This window comes from Poeciliopsis prolifica, unplaced genomic scaffold (assembly GCF_027474105.1).
Source record: "Poeciliopsis prolifica strain line A6 unplaced genomic scaffold, Auburn_PproV2 SCAFFOLD018, whole genome shotgun sequence".
Lineage (NCBI taxonomy): Eukaryota > Metazoa > Chordata > Actinopteri > Cyprinodontiformes > Poeciliidae > Poeciliopsis > Poeciliopsis prolifica.
This window is the reverse complement of record NW_026562393.1, coordinates 943,319-961,933: the sequence shown is the minus strand read 5'-3', so window position 1 is coordinate 961,933 and position 18,615 is coordinate 943,319. Positions and strand designations below refer to the sequence as shown.

The 18,615-nt window shown below is 42.6% G+C and overlaps 1 protein-coding gene across 2 annotated transcripts in view; it reads left to right on the top strand.

Annotated features, from left to right (window-relative positions):
* The first annotated feature begins 296 nt into the window (after positions 1–296).
* Positions 297–18,615, top strand: part of grid1b (glutamate receptor, ionotropic, delta 1b) — a 406,477-nt gene continuing 388,158 nt past the window's right edge. For both annotated transcript variants that reach the window (XM_055042755.1, XM_055042754.1), the window contains exon 1: positions 297–769. In XM_055042755.1, coding sequence (XP_054898730.1) covers positions 688–769 — 82 coding nt within the window. In that variant the 5' untranslated portion in view covers positions 297–687. The remainder of the gene's footprint in view (positions 770–18,615) is intronic.

The following is an 18,615-nucleotide window of genomic DNA, read 5'->3' as shown; positions in this document are numbered from 1 at the left end:
CGCCGCGCTGCGCTCCGGCTCCCATCCATTCCATCCCTCTATCCCTCCATCCCGCCATCTCCATCTCCATCCCGCGCCTCTCTTTTCTCCGCTCCGGCTTCCAGCACCGGAGATAGATGCTCTGCAGTCACGTGGGTCGGAGGAGAGGAAAGAGAAGTGATGGAGAGAGAGGAACCAGGGAGGGAGGGAGAGACGGAATGAGAGAGAGAGAAAGAGAGAGAGAGAGAGACAGACACAGAGAGAGAGAGAGAGAGAGAGAGAGAGAATGTCCCTCCTCCTGCTCCTCCGCAGTTTGCAGTGTGTGATGTCTCAGACTCGGAGGTAGAGAGTCAGAGCTGCTCGTCCGGCGGATCTTCACCTCTGAAACAAACCCCTGGTGTCTCCTGTCATCCTCCCCCCTCTTCCCCTCTCACCTCCCCGGCTTTGCTCCTCTCTGGAGCCCCTGGAAGCTTCTCCCTGTTTTCTTTCTTCTCATTCTTCTTCTTCTTCGTCTTCTTCTCTCTAATCTCCTTCTTCAGCTCGACTTTGACCAACACTTTCTTCTGTGGGATTTAGTTTTCTGCTCATCACTCTCCACCAACACTCTCCGCCGCCGCTCCCGTTCAGGATTTGCTCGCCAGTGAGAAGAAGAACCCCAAGAATCGGCGAGGTGGATCCGTGGATGCGCCTCTGGGGCTCGAACTGGAGATGGAAATGCTGATACTGTTATTTCATTCCTTGTGGATATTGCAGTGCAACACAGCGAGCGCCGACTCCATCATCCACATCGGTAAGAGAGCAGCGGGGCTTTATTTTTGGCGATCAGCTGTGCGGCTTTTGGCTGGAGTGGGATCTGGGGAACGTGGAGTGGTTTGTGCTGTCGGGGCTGCGGGTGCAGACGCTCGTTTCCAAACATCTCCGCATTGTGAAGATAATAATGAAAGAATATGTACTTACTCTGGTAGCTGACTATCCTTCTGAGCCAGGATAACTGTGCAGAGGAAGAAAGGAAGGAGACTGTTGCATTCTGGCTCAGACGCACGCAGAGTGGAGGCTGATGGAGAGCCTCCACTCTGCCATCCATCCATCCATCCATCCATCCATCCATCCATCCATCCATCCATCCATCCATCCATCCATCCATCCATCCATCCATCCATCCATCCATCCATCCACACCTCCCTTTACTCTCCATATCCATCTCTCCCACTCCTCCCCCTCATCTATAAGCGTGAACTTTCAGTTGGACGTGAGTGAAATGTTAATCAACTCCGGCGGAGGAAGTGATGACAGAGGGGGACAAACGGCGACTGTTCGGGCTTTTCAGGCGTCCAAGCGCCGGCCTCCCTTTCTATCACGGTTTCCTGCTGCTTCGGTCCAGACACGGTTTCACTGAGGACAGAAAAAAGAAAGAAAGAAAGAAAGAAAGAAAATGGTGAGAGGAAGCAGTGGACCTGGGATGGATGGAACGGAAGTCGCACACAGGCAGAGATGATCCAGATCCACCCTGGTGTCCTGCAGCCAGAGCTTTGTGCCGGTGGCAGCATTGCGGTGGGCCGTGAGTGCTGAAGCCAGCAGAGGGGAAGAGGAAGAGGAAGAGGAAGGCTGCAGAGTCATTCTGCAGAAGGATACGGGCCCCCTCATGAAACAAACCATGAGGGAAGAACAATCAGTCTATGACGTCAAACCTGGTGTTGCATGTTTTGGGTGGCGATGAAGTGAACACGTGCCGGCCTGAGGGATAAGCACAGTTTGCGGCTGCTAAAGGCCGATTCCTAGCAGGGTGAGACTGAGGTTGAGCTGTAGTTTAACTGTCTGCATTTTAAAACTTGAACTGTTTTCATAGCTAAGATGCTGCGATTTAACTATTTGAGAGAGAGGAAAGGCAATTTTCCACGAGGCTAACACTGGCTCCACATCTGTCATTAGAATGAGATGAAATCTTCTCTCCGTCCGTCTATCAGACCCTCCATCCATCTGTCTGTCCATCCATTGACCCTGTCAGCCCCCTCCTGCCCATTCTGGGTGGATCATATCTGGAAAATTTCCAAACCGAGGCCTTCAGTGAGGCTCTCTAATCACCCCGGTTTACTCCTTTGGCTGCGTGGGAGCATCAATCCTCTGAGCTTTACCATGCTGTGGAGGATGCTGCTTATGTGAAGCATCGCTTTTGTTTTGGCTGCACCCAAGAAATAGCTTTTTGCTTGTTTGTTTGTTTTTAAGGTAGACTTTTAAATGCAATCACCTTAATGCGTTTTTATCCTCCAACATATCTGTTAAAGTTGAGGTAAATGGCTAAAAGCAGAATTAAGTGGCCTGAATTGACCAAAACAGATGAACAGATGAACAACTCTCCCATCTAAACAGTTTAACATTTCCTAAGACACTAAAAATTACCAACATTGCTTTCTTTTTTCTTGTTGGCCGGATCCGTCCCTGTGTGGAAGTAGAAGTCCGGGGACATGCTTGGATGTATGCATGTACAGATGGGAGGATATCAGTATCCCTCCGGGACGAATCAGCATTCAGTGAGAACAACACAGAACAGTGATGTGGGATTATTACAAACACAGATCAGTAAATACGACGGATCAGCAGCCTGACCCCCGTATGCTGCTCTGTTGATGATTCACGTAGCGCGAGAGAGATTTAAGGCCTGCTACTGATACATTTGAGTTGTTAAGATGGAAAACTCTGTAAACATCGGGAGCGGGAACTGAAACCCAAACAAGAGGTCCGATGTGGGATGTTTCCACCCGTTCGGACTGGGCGGGAGGATTCAGCTCCTTCAGACTAGACAGCAGCAATTAGCAAACATCTGGTGAACCCATGGTAGAAGCTACTTCTCAATGGGACGTTGGTAAAACAAACAAACAAACAAAAGAAAATTTTTAAAGGGTTGATAGAGGAGCACTGCCGAGTGTTGGATGGAGCAGGACTTTGTTAAAGAGCCAGAGGCCTGATTTCAAGGCATTAACTTACAAAAGTCACGTTTCTTTTAAACCATATTTGTTTTATCTCAAGTGAAGGTAACACAGTCGCTTGGTACAATGTGACTAGAAAAAGAAAACACATAATACTGTCCCTTTTAAATTGAATTCTGCTTATATCTGTTTTGTCTACAATTTATCACATGAGTGCTTTCACTTTATTCGCACCTACAAGCATTATAGATGCTGCATGTCAGGAATTGAAGTCTTAGATTGTGATTGGTGTTACTTCTCCAGTTTGGCTGGTTGCTGCAGCTGCAGTATGACTCGTGTCAGTCACTGCGATTATCCAGTTTTCTGGTTAATTGAGACGTCCTCTTCCGGGTCATTTCACAGATTCCGTCGGCCTACGAGGAAGGTGAATTCATTTTCCACATTAAGGACGATGGTTGTGTGGTCACAGCTCTCGTCCTCGGAGCAGAGCAGCAGCGGTTGCTCGGCTGCGTTCAGGGGTCGGAGGGGTTTTGGGTAGGAGGGGTGGGGGCTCTGCTGTTTCCTTCAGCCTCCTGACAGCCGGATCGACTTGGCAACGCGGCGCAGCAGGACCCATATCAGATGTGACAGTTTTTCAGCCTCTGCTCTGAACCCCCCCCCCCACCCCCTCTCCTCCCCTCCTGCTCCAGCATCTGTCTCGTCCGGCCGCGCTGGTGATCATCTGTGACGTTTCCCGGGTTTGTTTGTCCCCTCGCCTCAGCGGCAGGCGGGGAGGTCAGCAGTGAGGGGCCGGTTGGTAAAAGAGCTGATGCGCAATAAAATAAATAAATAAATGTGGGATCCGGGCCTTCAGTCAGCCGAACCCTTGACCACTCGGTCTGCTGCTGCGTTCAAGTGCAGCACCGGCGCAAAACCCCGGCAGAGTCAAGGTCCAGGAATCTGCAGAATCATATCTGTGCAGATCCCAGCAGCAGCAGCAGCTGCTTTCTCTAATTAGTTACACTGTCTGTTCTTTGGTTCAACGTGCGTAAAAACAGCAAAAACAGCTGCTGTGCTTTTCTTTTCTTTTCTTTTTTTTTTTTTTTTTAATTTGTGCCTTGAAAGAAAAGCGTCAGTCGAGGAACATCAGAGAGAGGCAAACCGGAGCCAATCGGCTCCCAGTTAATTTCTGCCTTTAATTAGACCTCAGAGATCAAGCCGTCAGCCACAGGTACGTCCAGGACACCAGGGGCCCCCCGATGGGTTTCGGGAGAACATCTTCTTCCAAAGAGGCAGCAGCGGAAGTGATTATGGGGAGCAGACGCACAGCTGGATGTCAGACCTGAACAGACAACCCCAGATGGAGAAAACAAGCTGTGTGCTGCGTGTTATGCACACAAAAAATATATATAAATGTATAAAAAAGATCTTTTTGTTTCAGAGCACCGTGCAGGAGCTCCCCAGCAGTTCGGAAAATACCTTCCTTTTTTTTTTTTTTTTTTTTTTTAAAGTACTTTGCGTCACTGAAAACACACAAGGAAAGCTTTGATAAAGCAACTCAAAGATTTAAAAAAAATCTGCAGAATACCTTGATTCCCAGCACGTCCTTGACTTATTGAGGGCAACGGCATTTGTCTTGGTGTCACTGGTGTTTATGTCCAATTTAAAGGACTGAACCGCATCTGATTCAAAGAAACCCCCCCATTCCCCCACACACAAACATAAAAGCGGCTAAAACGTGTAAATTAGAAATATTTAGCAGTAGAAGCACTCAATTAATGACATCAAACTGGGAAAAAAATTAATGAATTTATTGTAGCCAAACTGAAAAAACATGAACAAATGTTGTAACTCTACATTTGTAGCTTATACTCTGTCCTTGTTGATATTTGTAGGCGCCACATAAACAATTAAAACATAAAGCAACATATGTTGTTTTTCTTTTTTTGTGCTGGAGTTAGTTCTGTGACTCACAGTTGCTGCTCTGCTATTTAAAAGAACAAAAGCCTCTGGAATTGCATGTAGTTTAAGTTTATTATGAGGGGCTTTTTGATTGGCTGTTGAATAATTGGCTTAATTAAAGCCAGCTTTTTTGATCTTTACATCATATTATAATGTTATTGTTTCATCAAAACATGGAGTGTTGCATTGATTCTTTTATGCATGGCTGAAAAATCTTTTAATCTCCTGTGGCAACCATTCAGCTGTGCAAAACACTTGATTGGACCTATTATTTGGGTGCTTAATGCCACCTTCAAGGCGTAGTTTCCAAGCTCCTGAGCTTCTGCCTCACAGAGCAGCCCAACTCCATGTCACTGCTCCTTCAAACTAGCTAGCAGCAATTAGCAAGCGCCTGGCTGAACTGCGCATCTGCTGTACAGGAACCACTTCTCAGTGAAACGCTGGTTATTAGAAGAGCCATGTTGAGACGACATAAAGGCGAAGTTTCAGAGAGTGAAGCAGCTTTTAAAGAGACAGAGACCTAATTTTATGCCATTAAATGACAAAGCCAAAAATCTTTTATTTCAGCTGTGGCATTTTTAAAACTGAAAGTAAAATAGTTAATTGATTGTGCTGTAAAATGGCACAATGTGGCAAGAAAATACATAATACTGCCTCTTTAAAAAGGTTGAAAAGCATTTTCTGTGCAGATTTCTGGCACCCTGAGAGTCTTTTGAATGTTACTTTCTGTTTATTTTTCAAATCTGTTTTTGTGTTTCCTCTTATTAAGTCCAGTAAAAGCATAAACATAGTCGCTGGATTCAAAGACCTCTCGTTGTTTTTTTTTTTGAAGAAATGTGTCTTGTACGAAAGAGCTTAAAGGAGCTAGACTAGTGCCCCACTTACAATACTGCTTATGTTGTGATTATTTTCACTGGATTAACCAGTTCAGCCACTCAGCTGTGGCTCTCTGCGCACATTAAGCTGTGACCTGGTGCACATTTGGAAGAGGTAGTGTCGCTGAAATTAGAGACTGACTCACGTCCGCGAAAACTCTCAGGAGACCAGCAAAACAAAAGTTCATCAGGTTTGCCGTCACAGACGGAATAAAGTCCAGACTTCTCAAGGTTCTGTGCAGGGAGGGAACTGCGAGGGCGATACAGAGTTGGAAAGAAGATTGTGATAATAAGGATGATGGAATAATCTTGCTGGAGGAGTGCGAGCGTTCTGGGTCGCTGGTCTGTGTGGTAGTCGAGTCTTGGCTTGGAGGATGATGGCGGTTTGGATCTAAGCTGCTGACTGTGGTGGATGATCCAGGGGGGATTGTTCTTCCAGCGGTAAGACGTGGGTTCAGAGGATGATCGCAGGAGCTTTATTCCAGCAGGAGACGCAGAGAAATACCTCAGGAGGTAGCGCAAGGAAATAATTAGCGAGAGCAGTCTGAAGCACACGGAAAACACGAGGAAAGACGAGAGGTACCAGTTCAGCTAACACCTCAGAGGAAGAATGATCAGCAGCTCGCTCCTCTTATCCTCCGAGGCCGATGGCTGATGATCTGCAGCTGTGTGGGAGCAAACCTTCTCGCCTCCACCGTCCGGGACAGACCTACATACACGGGAAAACATGTTGACATATTTGGATTTTATGCAATGACCCAACACAAGGTAGCTCATAGTTGTACAAAGGGAGGAAATGAGTTTTTTGTTCTTTGACTGGTCAAGAGTTCCTTGACCAGTAAAAGACAGAACAGAGCAGAACAAATTCAGAGTCTGAAACTTTTCTATGGCCCCCTAGGCTATCGATTTGCCTAGATCAGATTTTTGATTGGACCATTTAATCACATGAATATGATTTCATCTAAACTCTCCAACTGTGGCTCAAGGTTGAATGTTTGCGACCAAGATCACCAAAGCCACGGCCCTTATGAAAGTAAATGGAGTACAAACGCACTATTCAGGTTTTGATTTGTAAAAAAGAAATAAATAAACAAAATTATAATAAAAATCCACTTTGCTTCCCTCTCCTAATAAAATGAATTGCAGTCGGTGGGTTCAAATATGATGAAATGTAAAAATGTGGCGTGAATACTTTGGTGAACCTGCATTACTTCAGCCTGTAATTGGGCTTGTGTTGAGCTGTTTGTTTCCCCACAACAAAGACCGACCTGGGAATGGGGGGCAATTAGAGAGTTAAGAGTGATTTTTATTGTAACTGCGTCGTAAAGCCAAAAACAATGAGCTGCAGGAAGTCGAAAAATCAATGGTCGCCCGGGTCTGCGAGGGAGAAATCTTACACCGCATGCAGCCGTTTTCATTTGTAGTTTAATCATTTGCCTCACAGAAAGGCACCCACGATGATCCAGTTGGATCCTTAAACTGCAAATAAATAACAGATCAGCGGTTCATGCGAGAGCAATCAGGTTGTGGAAGTGTTGCTGTCTGATTGCAGTCACACTCAGGTTGCAGCTCTCTTGTTTCCCCACCTGGGCAGTCTTCCAGCTCAGAAGGTCCCCTAAACGCCCCCCAGGCCGAGCGGATAACAAGTCACTTTTTATAAAGAGTCAGAGGAGGAGAGATTAGCGCGTCCCATGAGCCGGGCAGCTGACGAGGGATGATTTACGGCGCCGCTGTGGTGGCTGCGGCAGAAGGAGAGCCTGCGTACGCGGTGGCTGGGTTTGGAAGAGGCGAGCTCGAACTGCAGGAATCCAATCTGTTGAAGCTGGCAAAAGCAAACGAGCAGCTGCGGCCTTTTTTTTTTTTTCTCGCCCCGCCGCTAAATAAGATAAACTAACCGGGTTAGGGAGGAACGCCGTCTCAGGAAGGGGTCCGGCGACCGCGCGTTACCTGCACCGCCTGCGCGAACGCACGGATGCTGAGGTGGACGCGGCAGCCGACGAGCGTTTGACCCCGAGAAAAGGCATTTAAAATACTCCCAGCGAGCAGCGTTCAGCTGCTCTTTCTAATTCACGGTGACAAACACGCAGATGCAGACTTGTGTGGGCAGAGCGAGAGGAACCGGCTCGGAATGGAAACTGCTGTGACTAATAACAGGTTCCACAAAGATGCTCTTATGTTTTTATTCCTGAAGCTGTGATGATGAAGCCTCTGTAGTTTGCTCTGAGTGTAAGTGGCCATGGGAGGGGGGAAGAAAGAAAAAAGAAAAAAATTTTCTCTGAGAATTAGACTGTAAAATGAGATTTCTTCAGATCATATTAAAACATCATCTCTGAGTTTAAACTTTCTTCAATCGGACAAATGGACTGCTGATGATAGACGGTATTAACTGGCTGGTTCAATACATCAATAACATCGCTCCTTATGGGGAACCGAGCTATTGAACCATCATCAGATTCAGATCCATCCACTCTTAACGACTGACGAGAGGCGATTCATGTACAGTTTCATACACAAAGACAGAGAAATAGTAACAGATGGAGGCGCCATTCAGAAGCTTCTAGTTTAGCATTTGATTCAAGACAATTCGATATAAACTGGAGCCTCGACTTGCCAATTATCTGATTTTTGAGGGTCTTTTGCTTGCGTTTTGCGACTGACTGGGATTTGTTGATTGTCACCATCCTGCATTTTGAAGCGAGTACATGCAGTCTCTCTGACTGCACTCTGTACATGAAAAGCCATCGCTGTCTCTATAGTGAATCACATAGAGAATGTCTGTCAAAAGGGCAACTTAGAAACTAACTCACTGCAGGAGTAAAGCCACTGAAACAGACATTTGGAGGGAAGCAGAAAGGCTATAGATGCCATTTGAGGGTGGGATCAAACATCCAACCCCGCCCACTAACTGACCATTCCATCGTCTGCAGAGCTAAGAAAAACAAAGAAAAGATTCAACTATTGTAAAAATAAAAGTTCTTCTCTTGATTGGTGCACTGGACGGCGAAATTATTGTTCATTATAACTCAGAAAAATTGATACTTTTCTAGAAAATATGGTTTGAAGTAATGCAAATAAATAAGTCGCATGCGTTTTGTGGACCTACAACACGTGATGCAGAAGGATTTCTCTTAAGCCATTTCCAAATGAGCTAGGGTAATGGATCGTGGTTCTGGAACACACTGTGGAGTGACGTGACCCCAGGACTTGCTCAGATTTTGCGGCATAGCCGGCGATGTTGAGCTGAAAGTCGGGGTTTTCAAAGACATCATGGTGCAGGTCTGCAAGCCTGGCTGCATTACATAACCTGGCTCTGTGAGAATGTTTAAACTGTCTGTAAGAATATCCGCTGGTTCAATAAATCTTTTCTCAGTCGTCTCAGATGGAAAAGTTTGAGTGAAGCCACTGAAAATCTCAAAAGCTTCCCATTATCCCGTAATCATGCTGTGATCTAAATGAAATTTAATCACCTAATTCATCCTCATAAAAGCCTAATGGATTACAGTCATAACAATTCATCCTCCTTGTCTTTCTTCTTTAACCATGAATGCTTTTCTCTGCGAAATTGCAGCCATTTCACCCCAAGTGAAAAGTAAAAGCTATGCAAACATGTCATCTCTCTGCAACGTAATAAAAGAGATGCCGCCAAGAAGTAAATGCTGATGTTAGATTGAGTTTTAAACCAAGACACAAATCTGTTAATACTTGATCAGCAGGAATCAGAGCAATATTTTATTAAATTTTTTTTAAATTTATGTTTGGAGATGTAATTTAGTGCTTCCTGTCTGCAGCTGCAGTTATGTAACTTACTTATTTTCAACCATTTTCTACAACATTCCTATTTAACAGCAGCTTTTCACCCTGATTGTCTCCATAAATACAGCCTGCATGTCTGCAGATAGCATTAGGTAGGGTATTGTGTAATTGGTGTTTTTATTTCCTTCTTCCTTTCTGTAACTTTATTTGTGAGACTGACATGCTGTGTGAGTGGAGAAGAGAAAGTGTCAAACGATGTGGAAAATAATTGCTCCTATCTTCTGATGCTCTCGCCTGCGACCAGAATGCCTGAGTCAACAGCCTACCTTCTCATTTGCTGCTGCTGCTCCTGTGTTGTCCGTGAAGAGCTTTAAGCTTTGTCAAGCCTCAACACAGAAACAAAGCCCGGCTCTGTTGAACCTGCTTAGCAAGTTTCCCCGTTGAACATTGTTGATAATGTCTTGCGCCAACAAATTGATGCAAATGGCTAAATTAGTTTCTCAGCGCGACCATTTCCGGTGTGTTGTACCAAAGAAAGGTCTAAAACAAGTCTAACTTTAAACAAGACCTAAACTATTGGGTCCAAAACAAACTTTTGGACTCAATAGTCCTTTAGGCTCATGGGTTGTGCGTCATTAGACTCACAACCCATGGCTGCAAGAGAAGCGTGATTAAGGTGCTCACCCTGATGCATCACCTCCACTCACACACTCATGCATTATAAATAACGTTTGGGAGCTTAGTGAATGCATTTGCTGTGAGTTTAGAAGGCAAAGATCTTTTAAGCTAGTGAGCAGCTCTGTGTAAAACCTGCTGACTACAAACAATGTATTGAAACTGATAAAACAAATCGTGAAGATTTGCCTGTATTAATACGATCTTTGACGTTTATATTCCGGGTCCCTTCATCCAGTTCTGGACACAGGACCCCCTCAAAGACAGGGCGCAGCATCTTTTCTAAAAGACTTGAAGATGTTTGAATTGCCAAATCTTGATTAGTATTCATATCCTTGGCTTAATGTTTTGTTGAAGTACACTGAGCAGCAATCACAGCCTGGAATCTTCTTGAGTACGTCTTTTACAAGCGTGGCACACCTCTTTGGAGAGTGTCGCATTAATCTTCTGCACTAATGCGACACACTCAGTCACGTTTGATGGGCAGCGTCATTAGAGAACCGGTTTTAGACGTTCAATTTGGCTTGAGTCTGGGCCACTCAACAACAATTACAGATGGCTTCTGAAGCCGTCCTGTTGTCGTCCTGGCAGGGTCCTTCTTGTTATTGTGCTGGAAGATGAATTGTTGACTTAGTCTGAGGTCCAGAGCATCGTGGAACAGTTTTTCTTGAAGAATCTGTCTCGTTTGGCCGCCAGAGGGGATTGATGCCTCGACAAAAGAAACGTAATCCCCCAATAAAACTGCGAACACAGAGATATCAGGATGTTTGTATGTTGCCACAGATTACCCAATATGCTCTCATCTTGGTTCTTTCTTGGTTGGTGGTTGATCTGAAGCCCACTTTTCAGCCATAAGACCTTATTTAGGCAAGTGTGTTTAATCCCAAATTATGTTTGATCAGCTGAAAGAAATCAGCCAAACGGGTGGACTGCAGTCAAGCTGACTGAAACATCTCAAAAGTCTGACGTGTCTTCACTTTTTGAGTTAAAGCACATCAGCTGTCGCATAAGGGTGTGATTAGTGATAGTTTCCATCCCAAAGATCCATCATTTTAAGAACTTTGTGACTTTTGATTGTCTTTTTCTTGGTGAGCTACACAGGGAATTACCATACCTCCTGTGTTTGACGTGTCTAAGGTTGCCATGATGCCATTCATCATGTGGAACTGGATGAAGTACAAACAATGTGGAGTTTTCATCATAGGACGCCGTTTGTTAGCTTAACAGCTCCTCCCAGCTGCAGAGGTACAATAGATCTTAATATCTGTCATTTTATCCCATATCTGTCAAACAATATTCAAACAGAAATGAATCCTGTTCGTTTCAGCCAGCCTGGCTGATCATGTCTCTAATTTCAGCAGATGCACGTTGCATTTGCATAACCCTCGCTGAAGGTGATGAGTTGGCAGTCAGTCAGGAGAGAGAAGCGCAGAGCATCTTGCACTGGAGACGGGAGGGTAAAGAGTTGGGCTTCGTGTTTAGGTCTTACAGCTGTCTTTCTGCTGGCCAACAGCGGGGTGGGAAACATATTGGATCCCGGCGTAAACAAGGGAAACAGACCCCCGGATCTGGTCTGCAGCGTTCCAGCGGAATTTTGCAGCTTATTTTGGTGCTTAATTATGAAAACAGCTATTCATAAATCCACAAAGTTCCAACCGCCGTAAATCCACTCATTGTTGTTGTGCTCAGTCTTTGGCAGAGTTTTAAACCCCGACAGCATTTCACTTTAAGCGTGTTTTGGCGCAGGATCAGAATAATTCTGCTTAAGCACGGTGAACCCTGAAGGCTAATCTGTCACAATAACGCACCTCGACCGGCCGACAGCAGCTTATATCATATCTGCGGTGGTAGACCCGCTAAATGGAGCCTTCCCTCTTCAGAGGACCTCTATCTGAGTGGGAGGATTTCATGATAAGTGCCTCTAAATTGCAGATATGTGTTCAGGTCACATTACACCAATGCTCTGCCTCACATTTAACTCAATTAAAGCTGACATGGCTGATGGGCTCAGGGATGCCTCCGCTCCCGTGGACCCGTCTAATACCAGCAGGTCGCCAGTGTTTTTTAAACACGCTTCTTCCTGGAATGTAACATCCAGCTGATAAAAGCGAAGCGAAGATATTTTTGTGCTACCTCTGGTTATGTTTGTCTGATATTAAAGTCAAATTTGATGATCTGAAACATTTTAGCATGATCAAAAAAATTCAAAGCAGAAGAAATGTTTGAAATGTGTTCATTGGTTTTACTAATCGGTTCTGTAAAGTTCATTTTTAAAGGTTTGACATAGTTATTCTTTTGATTTGAGTTCAAGTTAACAAACAAGGAAAGGCTCTGTTCTTGTCTTTAATCCTGGAAATATTTAAGCGTGTTAAATATTATTATTAGATGTCTGAACAGTTTCTGTGCTCTGAGGTTTAATCCCATCAGGAACAGCAGAGCCATCAGAGGTGTCGATCCACTCATGAATGAAGTTAATATGTTATCCTGAGTTCAGGAAGTCTGGTCATGCCCAAAGCATCACCTCTAATTACCCTGCAGCTCTACTTACAGGTGGCTCAAGCCTGCAGCACACTTTGTCCCAGGCTGCTCAGCCGTCCCACAGCCATTCATCTGTACTTCATTTTGTACTATTTTCAACTCTCGTTTTGATCCTGTGATTTATTCCTCATCCTTTTTAAATACTCTTTTTTAATCCCACTCATCCCACTCACCTCTGATGTAATGCTAAGCCTCTTTCTTTAAACTGCTTTTATGACATTTTGCACATCATTCCGCCTTCTTTCAAAGTTCTTTCCTCCCAGTATTCCTTCATTCTTCTTCTTCATCTTCTTCTTCTCCTTCTTCACATCCCACTTATTGCATCCCACTCATCCTACCCATTTCTCTTAATGACTGTTTCTTTGCACTCATTCTGTTTTTGCTGGATTTTATGTTATTTGCACTATTCTGAATTCCTTAGAATAGGACCAACAGGGACAATAAGCAAACTTCGCAGACAGACCGATTAAAACCAGCTACGATCCACCAGTTTCCCCACAATGCAGCCCATAGATCCAGTCGATTACTTAAAAATTCAGTTTCATCTCATTTTCAGTCCTACTTGGTTACACTCGTTCGCCTTCATCTCTACTTTTTTCCCCCTCACCCATGTGGGAGGTCTAAAGTTTTCCTCTTCGTTTGTCTACCAAGGCTGGACCCTTGGTCTCTAATCATCAGACTCCTCAGATGAAACTCAACGCTTTGATCCATTTCTAAACCCAACTAAACCCAGATTCTGTGGTGTCGGTGGTTTAACACGTAATGCATGAATATATTATCACTGAAAAAAAAACAACAAAAAAAAACAAAACGAACCTCGTCGCATCCATACAAAATCCTCTGGAAATGAAGCAGACAGGAATAGTTGAGGGCAAAGGTTAAGAGACTTCTTTCAGACCCAATCACTGATTTATTTTCTTTCTCTGACAATAAATCTAGTTATAATTTGCATATTCATTGTTTGTTTAAAAAAACAACAAACAGACAAAAAAAGGGTTTTGTATGAAAATTACCACCTACAAATAAGTAGGTGGGGTTTAATTATTCACCACCGTGCTACTCAGACTTAATTACACTGAGTTTAGACATTGTAATTCTTGTTTGGGGAGTAAAATATACAGTTCACAGAGTCTCTCCGTGAGAGGCTTAAGGAAATCTCTACAATGTAAAGAACAACCTCTGTTCCTCCATGTAATATTAGTCGAGAGGTCTGCTACATGTGTTTTAATTCTCAGCGGGTTTTGCTCGCCACCGATTTGCCACATGGGCAGCTTTCGGAGATAAATTACAGCTCTTGTATTAGCAATGATTAAGCACCTAATAGGAATGGATTTTCCTGCATGAGGGCGATGAAAAGACCAAGGCCAGTAAGCATAATTGCATTGACTGCGTGCGCAGAAATGGTCTGTTTTTGTCGATTAACGGGGCCCGGAGTAATCAGACGAGTGATAAAAAAAAAAGAAAAAAAAGTGGAACAAAGTCGAGCTCGTCCTCCAATTGTTAAAGGTGAAGTCCCGCTGTGGCAACCTGAAGGATAACTACCCTTTGTGCTCTGAAGAGAAAAAGGTCTTAATTTGAGTTAAATCAACACAGAGCCCAATTTGGTTCTGTCTCTTTTTGGAATAATTGGAGTAAGCAAGAATGAAATTATGAAGAAGCAAGGAATATCCCGTCTGCGGAGTCCAACTGATTTCTTTCACTTTTCCTTGGACTCAAAGTAAAGCAGCGACACGACAAAGAGATCCACAGCTTGTCTTTTTAACTCGCAGCAAACCTCTTTACGTTACAAGACCCGGTTTACGGTGAAGCCACATATTTAGGTGTGCTGCAGAAAAGACACATATCGTTTTCTTCTCTCAGCCTGACATTAAATTAGACTGAACTTTCCTGCATGTGGGCGATGAAAAGTCTGATGTCAGTGAGCAGCGGTAGAGAATGAGCCCTTGATTTATTGTTTCCTACTAACTTCCCAATCATTTGCCCTTTTTATATCTATTGTGGAACATTACACACATTATTTGAGCAAATTTTTGCACCAGAACAATGTTGTTCTTCCACTATAGACAAACATACCAGACAAAGAAACAGAAAAAAGGAAAAAGTATTTTTACTTGTTACATATATAAGTCAAAAAAAATCATATATATATATATATATATATATATATATATATATATATATATATATATATATATATATATATATATATATATATATATATATATATATATATATATATATATATATATAAAAATATATATATATATATATATATATATATATATATATTTTTTTTTTCATATATATATTATGTGCTTTATCAAGAAGAAATCACATTTGAATGGCTTTTCAAATAGGAAGTTATACTGAAGTTGGCAAAAACAGTGAAAATGGCCGTCTATTCCACTGTCAGTGTGAAGGCACTGTTGTAACAAAAAAATACACCAGATTGTAACATTTTTGCAAGTACAGTATGTTATATTAGAAAAATTATTTGTCATCGCATTGCACTCATCTCTCTGTTTTCTGTAAAACAAGCAATCAGCCGATCACTTTGATCTATTTCTGACTGATTTTAGCAGATGTTGTATATTATTCTGAAGACAGGAAGTATTTTGTCTTTCAGCCTCTGATTTTATTTGCGCTTACTTACATTTTTTAAAAAAGTACATAGAAAATGGTCAGACTTTCCCCTTATTCATAAAAACTCCTCTTGTTGCTCTGTGGAGCTGTTTTAATTGCTCTGCATCTGGTTTCTGAATTACAATGAGGCTCAAATTTGCTGATTGTGCTTTTTGGAGCATTTTTTTTATTATTTCCTATTTTAATATCAGTAAAAAAAACTAAAAACATACTTGATTCTTTGTAGAGACGTGTTGAAAAACTGTAACTATTGAAATCTAAACATATGGAGACAATGAAATGACAAATTTAAAAAGGTTTTTAATGGAAAACAATCAAAAGTTAGAGTTTTTTTTTAATCATTGTTATGATTATTTCCATTACTGTCAAGCAACACACTTTCTATTCAGTGTTGAAATAATATCAGCCACTAATAATCATCAGATGATTAAAAGAAATCAAATCAAGGTAAATATATATCAAACTTTCAAAAAAATAAGGCTTGTGTTGTTATGTACGACTGCCATTAGGTACTTTTGACAAAATCTAGGAATATTGTCACCTTGTGTGAATCTCAGCTGCCATAAAGCCACTCAGAGATGAATAGGCGCAGAGTTTATGGCCCCACGTCTCAGAAGCTGCTAAATCTCAGAGTAAACCTTCTTCTCTCCCCGGTTTTTGCAGCCAGCTGGAGCTCCGGGACACAAAGCCAGGTACTGCTGGTTGATTACCTGCCAGAGTGAGGAGGAGGCTTGATAAACACAACAGCTCCGACGCATTGTGCTTTAGCAACAGTGGCAAATAAATTGCATTTGGCTGCCGGCTAGTGCGAAGTTCCCACCTTGGACGTAATGTAGGAAACGTTTGCGGAAAAGGTCAGAGTCACAAATCACACGTTGGTGTTTGGCAACTTTAAAAGGATTTCCACATTTCTGCGGTCTTGATTAACTATTCGGCTCGTTCAGAAACAAATAATCTGACCTTAGAGATTGGAGCATTTTGTGTGCGGTAAATGCCAAGCAATATTTCTGGACACTGTTTGCTGCATGTTTATGCAAATCAATCATGTGTGCCGCTGAAGTCATTTTAAGGTTTTCAAAGAATGAAAAAGGACCAAAAAAAAATCTATTTGTTTTAGGGAGGGGGTCACAAGGGCAGGTCCTGGAGGGTTGGGGTTTCTGCAACTTTTAGATGTGTCACTTCTCCAACAACACCTGACTCAAAAGTTAGCTTATTAACTAACTTGTAGCTTGGTAGAAATATGCTGCATGCTTTTAAATTTTACTGATAAATTTCATGATAAACTGAAGCTTCACTCCACAACTTGAGACACTAAAGCAAGAAAGGCATGTTTTTCGAAGTAAAGATGATTTACTGAAGGTAAAAAAATCAAACTGGGAAGGGTTGAAAAAATGATTTCTGAACCGTTTGAAATCTCTTGTGTTAAAGACAGAAAATACTTCAAAAGTGAAATATTTTTAATACAGTTGGAGACAGCAGCAAACTTGTCTCTGAGTCAGAGTTCAGTTGCTCAGAGAAATTACAAATCGCTCCATCTCAAACTCAAAACTGAAATGCTTTTTTTCCCACTTGAACCGACTTTAAAAAAAAAAGAGTCTAACTTGTTACAGCTGATTTTATGAGTTTCGGTCAAGCTGTAATTTTCATTTTGATTAAATCAGAATTAGCTGTAGCAAATCAGAGTAGTTTTTTTCAGGGCGTTATTAGTGACTTTGATGGCGTTTGGTGTTGACTTTGCAGTTATAAGGAGCCAGAATTAAGCAGGGCTGGATGATTCGAAACGACGCTGGAGGTTGTTGTGGAGTCAGAAAACGTGATTTGGCACGAGAGCGCAGGCTTTGCCAACATGATGCCACTTCTCTGCGCTGGTTAGCGATTAAAGTGAAGTGGTGTTTCAGTTATCACACTACAGAGTAATGTGGTGCTTTTTACATCAGGCTCTGCTGCGACAAATCACAACTCATGGGGTAATAAAGTGGATCAGAATAATAACATCTCAAAATAGAAACAGACTTTTTTTTGAGCTGGGAAACTGACTTAAAACATAAAGGTAAAAAAAAAAAACACCTTATTCTATAAAAAATAAATAAATAAAACGTTATTTTATAAATTCAGCATTTTAGTAGAAAAAAAAAGTCTTTTGCCCTTTTATCCAACAGGACTTGTGTTTATGCATTTAGACGTACAACCACTAGAGGGCCACTTGATGATCTGCAACTCGAAATAAAAATCCACAAAACTTTATTCATTTATTTTGTAGAATTTTTAAATTGACTTTATAATTAAAATATGTCTTTCAGTCCAACCTAACTCAAACTGCCGACAGTAGACTAAAAAAAAAAGAAAAAAAGAAAAAAAAAACCCAACCACTGTATATTTTCCGGTTGGGGTGTAATAAATGTTTAATTTAGCTGTACTTTCTCAAAACAGACACGGAAAATAGACTCCGAGGAACTTAACATTCATGGAGGGTGAATCTTGAGCTGTCAAAGGGCTGCAAGGGGCCCCAGTTTACCTCCCGTCCGAGCTGCACTCATTATTAATTAAACCTGTTGAAGTTTAAGGCTCTCCCAGCTGCAGCCACGAGGAGAGGAATATAAACTTCACCTCAATCCTCTCAGCATGGGGATTGACGGCTGGAACAGGATTCCTCGCTAATTGAAGGCGCCTGAATGGCCGCAATTTCAAAAGCCGGTGATTGATCGATCAAGCCCGGAAGCTGGACGGCGAAGCTGGACGCCGTTCTCTTGTTGCAGAGCCAGGAAGGCCCTACAAATCCATTGCCAGCTTTTCTGCTGCGGAGATTAGTTTGTTTGGAAACTCCGTGAAAGGAATGAGCAAACGCAGGCCGAGGGGGATTCTCACACAGGGGCGGGAATTTCTTAACTGCCCTTGACAAATTTACAAAAAACATCTCAGTCGCGCTGAGGAGTTTAAGTAAGTGTCTTGTTTGAAAGTGACAGTGGGGAGGAACGGGAGATGTAAAGACATCTTCGCTCTTGACTTTTGGAGCGTAAAGAAGGAGCGATGTTGAGACAGGAGACGCTTAATTCAGAGGGTCGCACGTTTACAGTCCAGTGTGATGCTGTTTATCAAGATGGCTGAAATGAGCTTGGTTTTGTCCACAAGGCAGAGACTCGATTAGACAAAAACGTTTTCTCCTCCTACTCCTACTCAGACTTTGCGTTCAGCTGTATTTCTGTCCTAGATGCAGCCTTGAGGCTTTTTCCCGATTCTTTTTTTCTTCTTCTTTGTTTTAAATAGACAGTGCTCTTGCAGCCAGGGCT